We start from the raw sequence: 16,885 nt of genomic DNA on the forward strand, positions 1-16,885 counted from the left end.
CTCTTTCTCTCTTTCTCTCTTTCTCTCTTTCTTTCTAGTTGAACATGTGTGAAAGAGTGGCTAATTATGATACTATGCTGACATGATTGCTTAATAGATCATTTAGTTCGAACACCTTCACGGAGTGTGTAGAAGGGGTGATACCTCTAGGCATTTTTGAACCTTGGAAGTAGCGTCTGAACCTCTGTCGCCACTTCCGTGGTGCCCAGAACCCGGCTGGGGGCACACACTGGGTCCTGGGCACCTTCTGAGCAGGGTGTGACCTACGGGTGGACAGCTCCACCGCTGCCAGGGGGCTTGTTAGATTCGGACTGACCGACTGAATCAGGACCTGTATTTTATTTTCTTTTTTTATGTATATCAAACATAGATGGGTTTTATTTTTATGTAGTCTTTAAGTTTTATACTCAACAAGTATTTTATACTATTTACATTTGTTTGACATATTCATTCTTTTTTATGTCATTTTGTTTTATATGTCCTGTTTTATTTATTTTTTATAGTAGTTTATTGACAAATTGGTTTCCATATAACACCCAGTGCTTCTCCCCACAAGTGCCTCCCCTCAATGACCATCACCCCCCTTCCTCCCTCCCCCTCCCCCTTCAGCCCTAGGTTCGTTTTCAGTATTCAGTAGTCTCTCATGATTTGTGTTCCTCTCTCCCCAACTCTCTTTCCCCCTTCCTCTCCCTATGGTCCTCTGTTAGGTTTCTCCTGTTAGACCTATGAGTGCAAACATAAGGTATCTGTCCTTTTCCATCTGACTCATGATCTGCATTTTAACAAGATCCCCAGGGATTACACACACCAACTGTGGGAGAAACACTGTTGAGGGCAGCCTTCCTTAGAGAGAGATCATGCCATAGCCAGACACTCACAAGTGCAGGAACAGTAGGGGACAGTGAGGTGGAGCAGGAACATCCGGGAACTTTGGGGCAGATTTATAATAGCAGATCGTGGCAGTGCCCTTCCCCATCCTTCCCAGCACCTGCACTGACAGTACATTTCTCATGGCACTTGCCACCTTGCCCCCCTTGACCTTGGATCTGTAGAACACTACAGGGGGGCCTGGGTGGCTCCGTCTGCTGAGCATCCAACTCTTGGTTTCAGCTCAGGTTTGATCTCATGGTTCCTGAGTTAGAGCCCCACGATGGGTTCCACGCTGACAGAGCAGAGCCTGCCTGGGATTCCTTCTCCTCTCTGCCCCTCCCCTGCTCACACACATGTGTATGCCTCACTCTCAGACAAAAAAAGAAAAAATCAACACATGAAACCCTTGATCTTTTTAAAGAGCTAGATACAGGGGATGGGCAGATAAAGATAAAAATGGCACCTTTCTTCCTGATTAAAAGCCCTTTGGAGGATATATTGAAGGCCAAACAGGCTGATTAGTATTCCTTTGAGATGGACCTAATTCCCCCAAACTGCAAGCGTCCCCAGCAAGGAGGGGAGCGTGCTCTACTAAACTCCTCACACAGCCGAGAGCAGCAAGAACCTTTGCTTCCGGCCGGCACATATCCCGAGGAGAGGAGACCGGTGGGACTAAGCTACGCATGCTCAGTTTCGCCTTCAAAACTCACCCGGGGAGGAGTCGGGGAGGGGGGTAGGCGGGCAAGCAGGTGGGCAGGAAGGGAAAGGCCAGCCAGTCCAGTGGGGATCCCTCATGAAAGTCTGGGAGTGAGAATAGGGGTTCCCCCGCCGTCTCACTGGTTTCTAGGTGTTACCTGAGGCAAAGGTTACTCCTTACTGAAAGGAGGCAGACGGCTGCCTGGCCTCCAGAGCCCTGAGGGAAAGGCCCATGGACAGTGGTCTCCCCCTTGCAGAAAGCTCTACCTCTACGCGGCTCATGACGTGACCCTCATGCCTCTCTTAATCGTCCTGGGCATTTTTGACCACAAATGGCCCCCGTTTGCTGTGGATCTGACCATGGAACTCTACCAGCACCGGGAGTCAAAGGAGTGGTTCGTGCAGCTCTATTACCGCGGGGAGGTAAGGCCTGTGAGGTGCGGTTCGGTGGGGCAGGGCCCCCCCTTCCTCCAACCCCGCTCACCTGGGTTAGTGCCAGGTCTCCGTCCTTGGGCCCGGTGGGGTCTCCTTGGTACCGTCAGCTCTCCAGACCTGATAGAGTGACTCACAGCCATGGCCCAGGGACAGGGCAGAAATGGAAATACGGTGGCAGGCTGGGATTTGGGCCTTATTGCAAGTCTGCTAGGGACTCCTTCTAGAACAGAAGCCCCCTCCTCGTCTCCTGAGTGTCTCTGCCAGGAGGTAACACCCTGACCAGGAGGCTGTTTTGAAAATTAATGACCCGCCACCCCGCCCAAGGACCCAACCTTTCACCCTCCCAGCTCAAGGACATAATGTGACTGCGTCTCCCCAGTCAGTGCAACAAGCTAGTTCTTGAGCGACCGCCTCAAGCAGGGCATGTGCTCCTGTTCCGGAAGCTGACCGGTCTGTGGGGTCTTCCTGGCTGTTACGTGTGTGCACGCACACACCATTGGGCCAAGTTCCTCCCTCGGGCCTCTGTGTGCAGCTGAGAACAGCAGACCAGGGGCCTCTGTAGCCCTGCTGAGTTTTGTCTCTCCCACAGGAGCAGGTGCCAAAAGGGTGCCCCGATCGGCTCTGTCCCCTGGACAAGTTCTTAAATACGCTGTCCGCTTACACCCTGAGCCCAGAAAACTACCACGCACTCTGCTCTCAAGCCCGTGATTGAACCTGGAAATGGAGAGTGACTGATTTATACAAACAGGATGCGTTGGGTTTTCAATAAAATGCCTAACACACTGCCTCTGGTTGTCGTGTGGGGGGAGGCAGGAAACAAGGCTGTTTCCTTCCTGTAGATAGAATGTATTGAGGTCTCTTCTTGGAAGGAGGAGAGGTGTAACGTCGAGACCAAAGGGGCATTTCCTATTCTGTGGCTTGATTTCCATGGCCAGAAGCACTTGTCATGACCCTGCAGAATTGTGTTGGTTCGGGACTCGAGTTCTTTTTTCCTGTCTTCATTTCACAAACCTATATTGAGCCACCTACTAAGTCGTGGGCATTATAAAGGTGGAAAGGCTCTGCCCTCACGTTGTTTTTGCACCGTGGGAGAGGCAGATAAGTCAGTGATGACAATGCAGTATGTTACATTCTGTGATGAGGTGTATCGGGCTCCTTGGGTACAGAGCAGAAATTCCTGGAGGAGCAGTTAAGAAAGGCTGCTAGGGAGGTCCTGTGCTGAGTAGGAAAGGTGAGTAGGAGTTAACCAGGTCAAGCAAGGAGGAAAGGGTGCTGTATGTAGGGAAAAGGTAAGCTTGAAGGTCAGGGGCTGTTGCTGGTCAGGGAGATGGAGCCCTGCTGTGGCGACCCAGCTGGAAAGTGCAGGATGGATCCTCGGCTTCTGACTGAGCAAGGATGTGGGCTCTGGGGTGGCGGGCTGCAACCACTCCGCATAAGAACTGCACCTTTAACTGGGCCCCCAGGGCGCCTGATGGTCCCTCTATTTCCTTATCAGCTTTCTCATTCTTCCCCAGAATCTCTTTCAAACTTGCTCTGATCTCAAACCAACAGATCTCTTTAGCTCTTAGGGAAAAACAGGCAATCACAAAGCCCTCTCTACTTCCAACCGTCTCTATGTTGACAACTCCCAGTCCTATTTCTCTATCTGAGGTTTTTCATCTGACCTTCAGACACTCATGACCATTTGGATGTCCCATAGGCCCCAGACTTTCAGTGTCAGAATCAAACCGCTCTCTCTCCTCAGACCTACTCCTCCCCTAGACTTCTGTATCCAGATGGAAGACCTTCCACCATCCACTCAGTTGCTAAACCAGAAATCCATGCTCTTCCTTCTCTTCTCACACTTTCCTGTGTCTGGTCAGTTAAGTTCTATCAGTCTCTCCTGTTCGTTGTTTGAGTCTATTCATATCTATCTTTGACTGTCATTGTCCCCTCCCCATCCTCACTCTGCTAATTACTATATTTCCTATTTCACCAAGAAAGCAAAAGTACTCAGCAGATTGCTCATCCCCGACCACCACCAAATCTCTTAACCCACCTCATCGGTACCCATAAGGCCTTCCTTCTTGTTACTAAGAATGAAGCCTCCCTACCCCTATCTAAGGCCAACCCTCCAGCTTTGCATTGACTTCTACAATTACCTTTTCTCTCCACTGTTTTATCTTCCCACCCTACTTATTCCCCTTAGCATTACAAATATGCCATAAAATCGTCTTAACAATTTTTCCCCATGTCTTTGACCCACTATGCTACTTTTCTTTCCCCCTTTACAGCAGAACTTCTCAAAACCTTTCAAAAGAGTCATTTATACTCTGATTCTTCCCATTCTCTCTTGAGCCAACTGTGATGAAGTATTCACCCCACCAGTGCATGGAAACAGCTCCTGTCAGCCTCATCAGCGACCTCTGAGTGCTAAATCCAACAGCCAATTTCCGAGCTCACTCAGCTTCTCATCATCAGTCTTGGGATATTTTCTTCATTTGGCTTCCATGACAGATACTCTTTTGGTTTCCCTCCAACTTCTCAACTACTTAATTTTTTCTAAACCTACCTTTTCCTAATCTCTAGGTGTTGGAGTATCTCGGGGTTTCATCTTTGGATCTTTTCTCTACCTTTCCTCTACCTTTTCACTCCCTATGTGATCTCAAGCAGTTCCATAGTTCAACATATTTTTTACACAAATTTATACCTAAATTTATACCTTCACTCTGGACCTTCCCCTTGAACTCTAGTCTCATTTCCAGCTGTCTACTCAACATCTCTACATGGATATTTAAGATATTTGATGTATATTAAACTTCCCCTTGTTCACGATAAACTTAAGTCTTCCTCTTCAAACCTACTTGTCCCACAGGCTTCCCTATCTAGTTTTAAATGGTACCACCTCATGCAGTTGCTTAGGCTAAGTACTTGGGAATTTCCCTTGCTGCCCCCCCCCCATTTCTCGTGTGTTACATCTAATGCATCAGGAAATCCTATTGTGTCTCTCTTCAAACTGTCCAGCATGACCACTTCTCAAGATATCCATGGCTACTTAGTCTCAGCATCATGTCTTACCTGTTCAGAGCCTCTCTGCTTCTGCCCTTTCCTTCTCCCCCAACTTCTCAGCATCAGTGTTTCTTTTAAAACACAGACACTGTACCTCTTCTCAAAATTCACCCTGGCTTCTCATCTCAGAGAAGGAGCCAGTCATTATAAAGGTCTTCAAGACCTTATGACATCGTCTCCTGTCTCCTCCCTGTCCTCCATCTGCATGAGCCTTCCTGCTGTTCTTGTATGCCTCATAGCTGTGAGGTGAGCCTCGCCTCGGCTCGGGCCCTTTGCACAAGCTATTCCCTTTCCCTGGAATGCTCTCCTAGACACGTGCGTGGTTACCTTCCTCTCTCAGTGAGGCTTTGTTTTTGAGAGAGAGAGAATGAGCAGGGGCAGAGAGAGAGAGAGACAATATCCAAAGCAGGCTCCTTGAACCTACAGACCATGGGATCATGACCGGAGCTGATGTTGGATGCTCAGCTGACTGAGCCACCCAGGAGCCCTTACTGAATGGATTCTGAGATCCCTCTCCTTGTTTGTGCCTGGCACAAAGGCAGCTTCTGTGCACGCTTCCTCACGCACCACCAGGGGGAAGCAGTGAGTCAAGGAAAACACCCAGGCTTCCTCTGGGTTCAAATTATACACTACTCTGTGCTTTTTTGTGACCCCTGGACAGGAGTTTCTGAGCCTCTCATGTAAAATGAGATGATTATACCAACTAATTAGGGTTGTTGTGAGAATTAATTGAGTAAACGTAAGAGCCTTCAGAGAGCCTTTTCTGCCTTTCTGTGATTTCAGCCCTCCAGAGTCTGAGCTGTGGCAGGCTTCCTCACCTGGGAGGGAAGTGTGAGAGTGCACTTCCCAGCCTCCCTCTCTGCAGACAGTGCCTCCTCTCTTACCCCTTCCCTGGGGGAGTGTGCCTGCGTGTACCGGGGAGCCCTGACTCCTTCACTCACCAGTTACGAGGCCGTGGGCAAGTCACTTAACTTCTCTGAGCTTGTGTTTTGTCAGTTATTAAATAGGCATGTTAATATTTGCCTACCTGACAATCCGTCCTCAGGATAGATGTGAAAAGCATTGCATAAACTCCTAACCTGTCCTTGGCCTTGACTCCTTTCTCTTGATGTTTTTCAGTGAGTACTGTTAAGGTTAAAAGGATTTGCAGGGTGGGTTGCTCCTCGGATGGCCCTAGAGACTGGGGGGTGGACAGAGAGGGGGGTGTCCTGGGTGGAGTAGACTGGTCTTTCTTCTCCCCCATCCCTGGGCCTGCGCAGGTAGATTCACACCAGCGGGAACTCACCTGGAAGACCCTCCTGAGGGCCTCGTGGCTTATCTTCCCGAGCTTTGGGGTGTCGGGCAGGCATTGAGATGAGAAAACTGGTATTAGACAAGGCCAGTCACTGCTGTGTGTTGATTCCCCTTTAATAGTTTCGTGTAGTAGTTCCGAAGGACAGCCAGGGGATGGAAACTCCGAAGGGCCCACGTGCAGAGGGGGCAGAGCGGGTGGCGCCCCAGCCCCAGTCCTTGGGGCACTGGGGCCTGGCGTGCTGGCTCGCTTGTATTTATTGTAAGTAACTCCGGTCTTCCACGTGGTTCTTGGCCGGCCTTCTCTTCACTGAAATCCTTGAGGGCACTGCCCATCTATCTGCAAAGGAGGCGGGAGGGGTTAAGAACAACTATTTCATGTATATTTTACTATCTGCCAGAGACGTATCCTTCTTCAACCCTGGGGCTGCTAGGGAAAGCGTGACTCCCTCTGCCGGGCTGGGGAGCTCTCCAGGAAGAGGGCTGTGTGCTCCGTTCCGACCCTGCCCTCTAGTGGCCAAGGGGACTGGCCTCTCAGTTCCGACCCGCTCTCTCCACCCCGCCAGCCTCTAGGCACCTGGTCCCCATCTAAGGGCAGGGAGAGAGAGAGAGAGCTGAAAAGCACACTCCTCAGTAAAAGGCTGGTCTTCCCAGGACTCCTTTTCCTCGACCTGGCTTTTGAAATGTAAGCTTCCCTGAAGGTTGGAGTTGGGATGGGGTGGCATGGCCCACAGTCTCCATTTTGGAAGAAAAGATCCAAACTAATATCAGAATTTGAGAGAGCACTGGTCTAGGAATCATGGGCTGCGAGTTCAAGTCCTACCTCTGTGTGTACCATAGGTGTGACTTTGGGTAAGTCCGTGAACTTCCGGGAACAAGCCTGGATATCCTCATTTGTGAAACGAGGCTCTAATATCGTGCCGCCTTCACAGAACTCTCCCCGGGCTCTTCTCATTGATCAGGTACGCCATGCACTTAATGACGTGAGAAGAGTGCTACACAAACGTAAGGCATCGCTCCCATTGCTCCTTGGAAAGCCTCTTCTGAGCATTCCCCTGGGGGTGCCTGAAGCATGGGCACCCAGTGCCGGACAGGGTGCCACTGGTGAGAAGATCCTGGTGACTCTTTGGGGTTGTTTACGCCGTTCCTGGGATGGGGAAAGTACCTACCTTGGAGTAAAGAGCTAGGGATTTGGATGCCAGCCTTACCACTCTCCTGGGCCCTGTGATCTTGGACAGAGCCTCCCTCCGTCAGAACACTGAGCATGACGATGCTCTCTGAGTGGGAGGGAGCACATGGTAGAGACTGAAAACAAAAGAGCTGTATGGAAGGTCTCCAACATGGTAACTGGTCAAGAACAAATTTGAATCTACATCTTCAAGTGTTTGGGCCTTGAAGAAACTAGATTTGGTGGCTCACCATATACCCAGAAGTCTGAGTCGCACCCGGTGGTGTGGAGGTCTTTAGAGAAGGCAGGTATGCGCTTTGAAATCGAAGGCATGGCCCAGGTAAACCAGTAAAGCAAGTGTGCTGTGAGGTTGGGGCCGGTGGTGGCAGGGCTGTTTAGACCGGTTGGGGAAGCAAGGCCTTTTGCTCTGAGGCAGGCTTTCCACAGAGGAGAATCTGGATCCGAGAGAGATTAAGCGTCTCAAAGGTAAAGGAGAGATGTAAGGAAATGGCCTGCACTGAATCACTGCAAAGGACAGTATTCATCAGAGAATTAATTTGGAAGGAAATAGAGTGTGAAATAGCAGCAAGGCTTTCAACTCTGGGCACTGTGGCCTTAGAAACCCAGTCAGTGCTTCGGAGGCTTGCCAAGGCCCAGTCTGGGAGCTCCTTCCAGAAAAGCAGCTGGGGGATGCCCAGAGACCACAAATTGCTGAGCTCGGAAGGAACTGATTGAGTGTGTAATTAAGGGGAGGGTTGTATAACACTTGGGTAAGTAGAATTTGATGGGGTCAAACCAGCAGGGCTTCTGAGAGATGAGAGCAGTCCCTGGAGCAGTTAGTAACTGAAGCCAGATGCATAAAGTTAGATACAGCTTACCTGGGCCTCGTGGAGACAAGGATGGAAGAGATCGGAAAGGGGAAAAGTTGAGTGAGTGCTCCCTAAATCAAAGTGTCCCCAGATGCCCAATACCTTAGTGGTTCTGTTCTGGGAGTAAGGTAATGTCACAGAGCAATGGGAAAAGTCCCCAGGAATGGAAAGATCAGAGAGCCTGTGACTTGGCCAAGGCCCTGTAGCATGAAGGAGCTTTAATGGACTCTGAATCCTGGTTGTACGTTCAGAGTACATCTGTGCTGCCACACTGAGGGTGACAGCTGGAAGGGAACTGCTTAGAGTGTGAAAGGGGCTTCCTGGGTCAGAGATCAGGGATCAGGAAAGGGTACGGTTCCCAGTATATCTGTGGACAAGATGGGTATGTGTTGGCTGGATACCCAAACAGGCATATTCATAACCAGTTGAATTCCTATGCCCCCAATCCCTACCTTGTATTCCCTGGCCTGCAAGGCCCCACATGACAGGACCCCTGCCCACCCCTCCACCTCATCCCCTACCTCTTGTTTTCCCCTCAGATCTTGAGGTGTTGGCTCCTGTTTGCCATTCAGACATCAGCTTGAATGCAATTTTCTCTCATGTGCGTTTTTTCCTTATGTGTTTATGTGTATGGTTAATTTAGCATTTGCTTTTGTGGAAGCCACAATAGAATCCCGGTGGTTAGACACCCAGGCCCTACCGCCGGGCTGCCTAGGTTGATGGTCCATATTGTAGAATCTGTATGATCTTGAGCAAGTAACTTCACTCCTCTGTGTCTCAGTACACTCACTCTAGAAAATGAGCATCGTGAGAGTATCTACCTTCCAAGATTTTGTGAAAAGCAAACACGTTCAGTGTTTAGAACAATACCTGGCACGTTGGGAACACTCAGTAAATGTCGGCCACGCTTATTTATTATTCTCGGTATCTTCTGTCTCCCCCTCTGCAATCAGCAGGAATCTTGTCTGGTTTGCTCACTGCTGGTTGTTTCTCTAGCACGTACACCAGGACCCGGCACATAGGAGGGTTTCAACATATATTTAATTTCAGTGTATTTGCTGAATTAACAAAGTAACTAATTCAGTAGTCAGTCGTTTTCCAGGGAAGTGTTTTGTGGTGTCCGGTAGGCCTCTGCCCGTTTGGACATATTTTTCAATAATCCATGTAAAAAGTACAGCTGAATAACGAGGGTGTGCAGGCTGGACACACTTACTAAAGACATAAAACTGGGAGAAAGCACTTATTGAATGACTGAATGACTGAGTGAATAAATGATAGGTATATTGGATAGGTCCATGCTAATCTCTCTCTTAATTAATTAATTAATTTAGATCCTGAGCCAAATATTATGAGATGGAACTTACCAGGAATAAATACAAAGTTCTTGATCTCAAAATCAATTGCCCACAACAGGATAGGGGTTGTTGTGAGCCATTTGTTCAGTGTGAATCAATAGGATGGTGTGTTCCTCAAAATTCTAAGTGTGCCGTGGCAGCACTGGCACCTGGATTGAAGGCGACGGTCTTGTTCCACCCTGCAGTCCCCTATGGTGCCCAGAGACCTGCGCTCGGACGTGGCAGCCAGACCTGCTAGCAGAGACAGACAGACATGCCAACAGGAGACCATCGAGGGGAGGGATCAAAGGGGCTGAGGACATATTTGATAAAATATTTGTTGGGCTACAGGGCCGTTGAGACCTTGGGTCAATGTAAGGAAAACCTTCGAGATAATCTGAGCTGGCCATGGACGAACTGGGCTACTACCTCAGAGGGCTCCTGTCGCAGAAGGATTTTGAGTTCACATTGGCATTTAGCCAGAGTGTTGGAAAGGCTCATACCCCACCCAAAGGGTTGGAATAAATGGCTTTTCAAGTCTCTACCCACCCTGAGAATCCACGGTCTGGGATTCCACAGTATCTTTCATTCCCTGTGAACAGTCTGAGTCAGAGGCAGGCCTCATTTGTCTTTTCATGTGGTCAGGGATGGGGTTGGGTCCTCTCATTTGATGAGTCTGAACGTTAAGGAGTGAAGAGGAAAGTGCCTGAGACTCCGGCGACCTCACCATAACCCTTGCAGAGTCTACTGTGTTGAGCCAGCTGGGCGTGGAGGCCCCGGGGAGTTGCAGCCCTTGCGAACACCTTCTTGCTGCTGTCACCGTCCCATCTCATAATGTCCACTGTGGTTGGTGCCACTGTCTCTAAGGCTTTTCTGGGTTACCTCTCAGGAGAGCAGCGAGAGGGCTCCCTGGTCTCCCTTCTGAAAGAAGAAAGTTTCAGACTCCAAACAGAACTTCCTTGTTGCCCAGCCAGCACATCTGTGAAGCTTGCAGCATCTACTCACCAGCAGAGCCGTTTCAGATCTCTGCCTTGTGAGCTCTGGGGTAAATCTCAAAGATGCTCTGGTAACTCAGCTGGTACTAGGCACAGCCTCAAAAACTCTGTGACATTGAAATGTAAAGCAGCTGGCTCTGAGAGATCAAAGCCAGTGATCTCCCAAGAGGCAGAGGCGGGACTTAGACCGCACCTTTGACCTTGAGGTCAGCTTGGTTTTCTCCCCATAGCCTCACCTCTGTCCCCTTTGGCTCCATCTCCTTCACCACATGTGGTACCTCCTTCCTTTTGGTGTCTTCCCTTCTCTGAAGCTTGCTTCCATCCATGCTCTGGTTCTTTATCTTCTTGTGATCTTCCTATCAAGGATGGCTGAGTTCTCTCATATCCTTGATCCCTTCCACTCAATTGCTTCCTTTCTTCCTGACCTAATAATATTTCCATTATCTCAAACTTTAGTTCTGCTTTCCTTCTAGCCAGCATCCTATTTCTCTTGCCTAGTACTGCCAAACCTACTGAATGTGTATAATTCAGTGTCTCTGTCTCTCTCATACCCAAACCCTTTTCCCTGATCCCTACCCTGGAGATCTGGCTTCCATTTCTTAACCGGAAATGCCCTCTGGGGGACCAGAGGCCAATCAATTCTGAAAGCCATTCTTAATGTCCTTACCTTCCTCAATTCCTCAGTGGCATTTGGCCCTGTGGACCAACGCCTGTATCTTGAAATCCACTTTCCCAGCCCCTCAGGATTTATGCATCTCTCTACTTTTTTAGCTACCTCCAGGACTGATTGATTCTTTTTCATCTGGACTACCATTTCCTCATCAGTTACATGAGAGAGGTGGGTGAGGATCATTTCTAAAGTTTTTTCCTATGTTACAAATTTCAGTTTATTTCCCTGGAATTTCCTCCCCTCCTTCCGATGGTGCCCATCCTTCATGGCTTAGTTCCTGGCTCTCCACTTGGTTCTCTCTTCTCTCACTTCCATGGAGAGGTAATGCATGCTCAGCTTCATGTGGAGGAATTCACATTTCCATAGCGAATCCAAACCTGTCCTCCCCCTGCTCTTATTTCCAGCTGTCTGCACATTGATGCTACATCATTCCTTCACACTGAGCACTTCTTCAAACCCAACCAGCACTGGCTTCCCAACTTCCCCAGTTTTGACCCATGTTACCAGAGGCTTGTGTGAGGCAGGGCAGGGAGGGGAAGTCAAGGGCCTCTGGGCTACATCCCGAGAAAATAATGAAAAAGTAAAAAACAAGCCCAGTATCTGGGGAAAGGGATTTCATAGAGGAAAGACAAAATGAAACCAATTAACTCCAGATCCTTCTCTCTTCCCTAATCAGTATTTTCTAAGAAGGGAAACCATCTTCAAGCCAAAAAAATAGCTAAACATTATTGGGATGGATGAAAACCCTAGACAGATGAGCACAAAGCACCTGGTTGCTGCTATTGAGTTCAGATGCATAATGTCCTGAGGCAGAGAAAAAGTTCTAGATGTCACTTCAGAGAAGTCTAGGAAAAGTTAAGATTCTCTCAGATCTTTAGTCTAGGACAACCAAAATATAAAGGCAAATGTGGTCCTAGTTTTTCCAAACCCATAAAATGAGAGACTGCCGAATCTAAAGACCAAAAGCTCTTTGTCCCCAGTAGCCTAGACTTGGTTCTTTTTTTCCCTTAGGGGAGTATTTTGTTCTGCATAATTTTTTTTTAAGTTTATTTATTTTTGAGAGAGAGTGCATGCCTGATCAGGAGAGGAGCAGAGAGAGTGGGAAACAGAGAATCCCAAACAGGCTCCACACTGTCAGCACAGAGTCTGATGTAGGACTTGAACTCACAAGCTGTGAGATCATGACCTGAGCTGAAATCAAGAGTTGGACACTTAAGCAACTGAGCCACCCAGGCCCTAGCATGGATTCTTTAGCAAGTAAAAGTCCATAAGTAAACTATCCCTTTTCTGTTTGGGTTAACAGACCAATAGGTCAAATATTCCCAAGAAACGTGATAAAAATCTTACGTCAGTTTATGTTTCCCAGTCTTAACCTGTTGGCAACTTCCTTGTCTTCTGTTGTGTCTTAGGTATGTTTGTAATCACTTGTTTCGTGTCTGACTTCTTTAGTCAACTCTGAACTTGGTGCGGACCACATGTGACCATCCCTGACCAGTTTGCTGCCATATCCATCATTCCTAGCTTTGCACATTCTAACTAAAAAAATAAATAAAAGAATCAATTACTTAATAGGTAGAAGGAAAATGTGAGCTGGATGATAACAGACTTATAAGTGATTGTAAAAGTACACTTAAAGATTAACAAATCACTGAACTGATGTCAATCTCAAGGTTAGCTCTAACTGTAAAACTCTTAGAAGAAAGCAGAGGAAAAGCTTTATGACCTTGGATTCAGGTATGATTTCTTGGATATGACACCAGAAGCACAGGCAAGAGAAGAAAAACTAGACACGTTAAACTTCATCAAAATTTTAAAATGTTTGTGCATCAAAGGACACTGTCAACAGAGTAAAAAGGCAGTCCATACAACAGGAGAATATGTTTACAAGCCGTATATCTGGTAAAGGATTGCTATCCAGAGTATATAAAGAAAGCTCCTAAAACTCAATGCCCGTGCATGTGCACGCACACACACACACACCGCAGCTCAAAATGGGCAAATGACTTAAATAGACATTTCTCTAAAGAAGACATACAAATGGCCGCAAGCACATGAAAAAACACTCAACATCTTAGTCATCAGGAAAATGCAAATCAAAAGCACAGTAAGATACTATGTCACACCCATCAGGATAGCTATTATTTTTAAAACCCAGAAAATAATAAATACTGATAAGGAGGTGGAAAAAGCAGAACCCTTTTCCATCCTGGCACAATGATACAGCCATTTGGGAGATAGTATTGGCAGTTCCTCAAAAATTTAAGCTTAGAATTGCCCTGACTCAGCACTTTCACCTCTGAAGTTAAGTCAAAAGAGAGGGACGCCCTGGTGGCTCAGCTGGTTAGGCGTCCGACGTCAGCTCAGGTCATGATCTCACAGTTTGTGGGCTCAAATCCTGTATCAGGCTCTGTGCTGACAGCTAGAAGCCTGGAGCCTGCTTCAAATCCTGTGTCTCCCTCTCTCTGCCCCTCTTTTGCTTGTGCTCTCTCTCAAAAATAAATAAACATTTAAAAAAAAGGAAGTCAAAAGAGAAAAGAAGTTTAAGCAAAAAAAAAGTTAACAAGAAAAGAAGTTAAAGCATGGACTCCAACAGATATTTGAATACCCATGTTTACTATAGCAAAAAGGCAGAAGTAACCCGAGTGTCCGCAGACAGAGGAATAAAATAAAAAGTGGTAGATACGTAGATACGTGCAGTGGAGTACTACGCGGCCTGGAAAAGGTAGGAACCCTAGACACACTCTATCACACGGATGAACCTTGTGGACATTTACTAAGTGAAATTAGCCAGTCAGAAAAGGACAAAGCCTGTACATTTCCACCTATATGAGGTACTTAGAGTGGTCAAATTCATGGACACGGAGAGTAGAATGGTGGTTGCTAGGGCTGGATGAAGGGTAAAATGGGGACTCATTGTTTACTGGGGACGGAGTTTCAGTTTTGCCAGATGAAAGGAGTCCTGGAGATGGATGCTGGTGATGGTTGCCTGGCAGGATGTATTTAGTGCTGCAGAACCATACACATAAAATCGTTACAGTGGTAACCGTTGTTATGTATTTATTTCTTTTACCACAATAAAAACATATGGGTTTTTAAAAATGTAGCTTTAAGGGGCACCTGGGTGGCTCAGTTGGTTGAGTGTCCAACTTCGGCTCAGGTCATGATCTCACAGTCCGTGGGTTAAAGTACTGTGTTGGGCTCTGTGCTGACAGCTCAGAGCCTGGAGCCTGCTTCAGATTCTGTGTCTCCCTCTCTCTCTCTCTGCCCCTCCCCTACTCATGCTGTCTCTTTGTGTCTCTCAATAATAAATAAGTGTTAAAATTTTTTTAATGTAGCTTTGTGAGCGTCAGGACTTTATTCTGGACCCTTTCATCACTTGGATGTAAATCTTAACATCTTTGCTTTTGATACAAAAATCAGCGAGAACCAATGCCAAGCATTTTAGAACAGGATTTTAAGGACTTGAAGATTCTAGAATAATGGATCATAATTAGTATTGAAATTAAAGAGGAATAACTATAAAATCCTGAATCAGAGTAAAACAAATAAGCAAAAAATACATGGAATTATGGGCAGGAGTTTATTTTACGTGAAAAAGATCTTGGGGTTTTCATTCCCTAAAATCCCAAAGTAACCCCATAGTAAGGGAGGGAGGCGAACTTTGCCCGATGAGAGGAACTTAGTTTAGATAAAAGGAGGCAACAGTCTCACTGTGCTCTGTGCTTATCAGACATTACTAGGGTACCAAATACTACTGTCTTAAGTTCTTAGCAGTATACTTTTAAGAGGTTTATAAACGGTAATAAAACAGAATAAAACCATGGGGGCTATTAGGGAACTCAAAACTAGACCTCAAGGGTCTTGACGAAAATTAGGAGGGACCTAATAACTGTTTTCAAATATCTGGAAGGCTGGCACGTGAAGTATGAACTGTCCTTATTCTGTATTTACTCCTAGGGGCAAAATCGGAATGGTCAAAGAGCTAAAGGAAGCCTGACTCATTGTGTCCAGAATTTTCTTTCTTTCTTTTTTTAACGTTTATATTTTTGAGAGGGTGGGGAGCGGGGGAGGGGCAGAGAAAGAAGGGGACAGAGGATCTGAAGCAGGTTCTGCCTGTCAGTGCAGAGCCTGATGCAGGGCTCGAACTCACAACCCGTGACATCGTGACCTGAGCTGAAGTCGGACACTTAACCGACAAAGCCACCCAGGCACCCCTATGTGTAGAATTTTCTAAATATTAGAACTGATGACATTCAACAGCATGGCCGCCTGTTACAGGATGCCCGTCTGCCAGGGATACTGCAGGGTAGGAAGTTGGTCCTTTCCAACACCCTGATTTCTTCTTTCAGTTTCTTGGTCTCAAAATCTTGGTGTCTTGTTTGATTCCTCCCTCCTCTTTTCCCTAGTATCTGATGAACTCTTGGGGTTTCTTCCCTCACAGCTTTTTTGGCTCCACCCTTCACTCTCCGTCACCAGCAGCCTCACATCCTCAACCCTGGAGGACTCGTGCCTGCCACCAGCCAGCTCTCCCAGCTTTGGGGCTGCCCCTCGCTTCAATCCATTCTGCGTGGCCCCGCCAGACCCATTGTATACAGTAATTATTTTTTCGTGTACTTCCCTGGATCTAGACCAAAGAGTGGTTTCTGCTGTTTCCTGTATCAAGATGAGATTCTTTTTCTTGGCTTTTGGAGCCATTCTTCTTTCTGTCCCATCTCAATTTCATTCCATTACAGAACTGACTACTTTGGGGACACTTCCCTGAAATGTCAGGCGGTCTGATTGTCTCCCCCGTTCATCCCCTCTTCCATTCCCTCATGTGTGTTGTCCCTGCCCCCAGCTTTATTGTACAGACCACCTCAAGTACCAGAACCACCATGATAGCTTTCCTTGGCCACCTAACTCACACGGACCCTTCGTTTCTCTCATTAATAGAGCAGATATTTACTGGTCCCTCTTAGAACGTAGGCACCATGCTAGATGCTAGCGAATAAGCGATACGCCAGAAAAATTCAGCTCTTGACTTCATCGAGTGGGTGAAATAGAATGAACAATTGCTATAAGGGACACAAATGGGATGTTGTGATACAAAATGGTGAGTGTGTGTGGTGGGGATGGGCAGGTGTTTTGATGGGTGATCAGAAAGGGCCTTTCTGAAGAGGCAACAAATCAGCTGGGATCTAAGGAGGCAAAGGCATCAGCCACGGGGAATGGCTGGAGTCAAGAGCGTGCTAGTCCAAGGGACAAGTGCGTGTGAGTCCTGGCACACTGGAGATGCTGGAGGAGAGTGGTTTGGCTGGAGTGTGGTGAGGAAGGGTGGAAGGGCATGAAGTGAAACTGGAGGGGTGCCTGGGTCCTGGGGGGCCATGTGAAAGATCTTAGATTTTATATGAATTGTACTGGGAAGCCAGTAAAGATTTTTAGGGAAGGAATTGATGTACGTGGGCTATATTTTTTAAGATCACTCTGGCTGTTATGTGGAGGGTAGACTGGAAAAGAGGAAGGCTGGAAGC

The 16,885-nt window shown here is 47.3% G+C and overlaps 1 protein-coding gene across 3 annotated transcripts in view; it reads left to right on the top strand.

The window, feature by feature from the left end:
- Positions 1-16,885, top strand: part of ACP6 (acid phosphatase 6, lysophosphatidic) — a 37,367-nt gene that overhangs the window by 14,874 nt on the left and 5,608 nt on the right. The window contains exons 9-10 of one of the 3 annotated variants that reach the window (XM_029946677.1): positions 1,824-1,989; positions 2,591-2,786. The exons of 1 other annotated variant lie outside the window; for it this stretch is intronic. In XM_029946677.1, the coding sequence (XP_029802537.1) occupies positions 1,824-1,989; positions 2,591-2,713 (289 nt within the window). In that variant the 3' untranslated portion in view covers positions 2,714-2,786. One more of the 3 variants, XM_029946679.1, reaches the window with a different exon arrangement.

Source organism: Suricata suricatta, chromosome 8 (assembly GCF_006229205.1).
Source record: "Suricata suricatta isolate VVHF042 chromosome 8, meerkat_22Aug2017_6uvM2_HiC, whole genome shotgun sequence".
NCBI lineage: Eukaryota > Metazoa > Chordata > Mammalia > Carnivora > Herpestidae > Suricata > Suricata suricatta.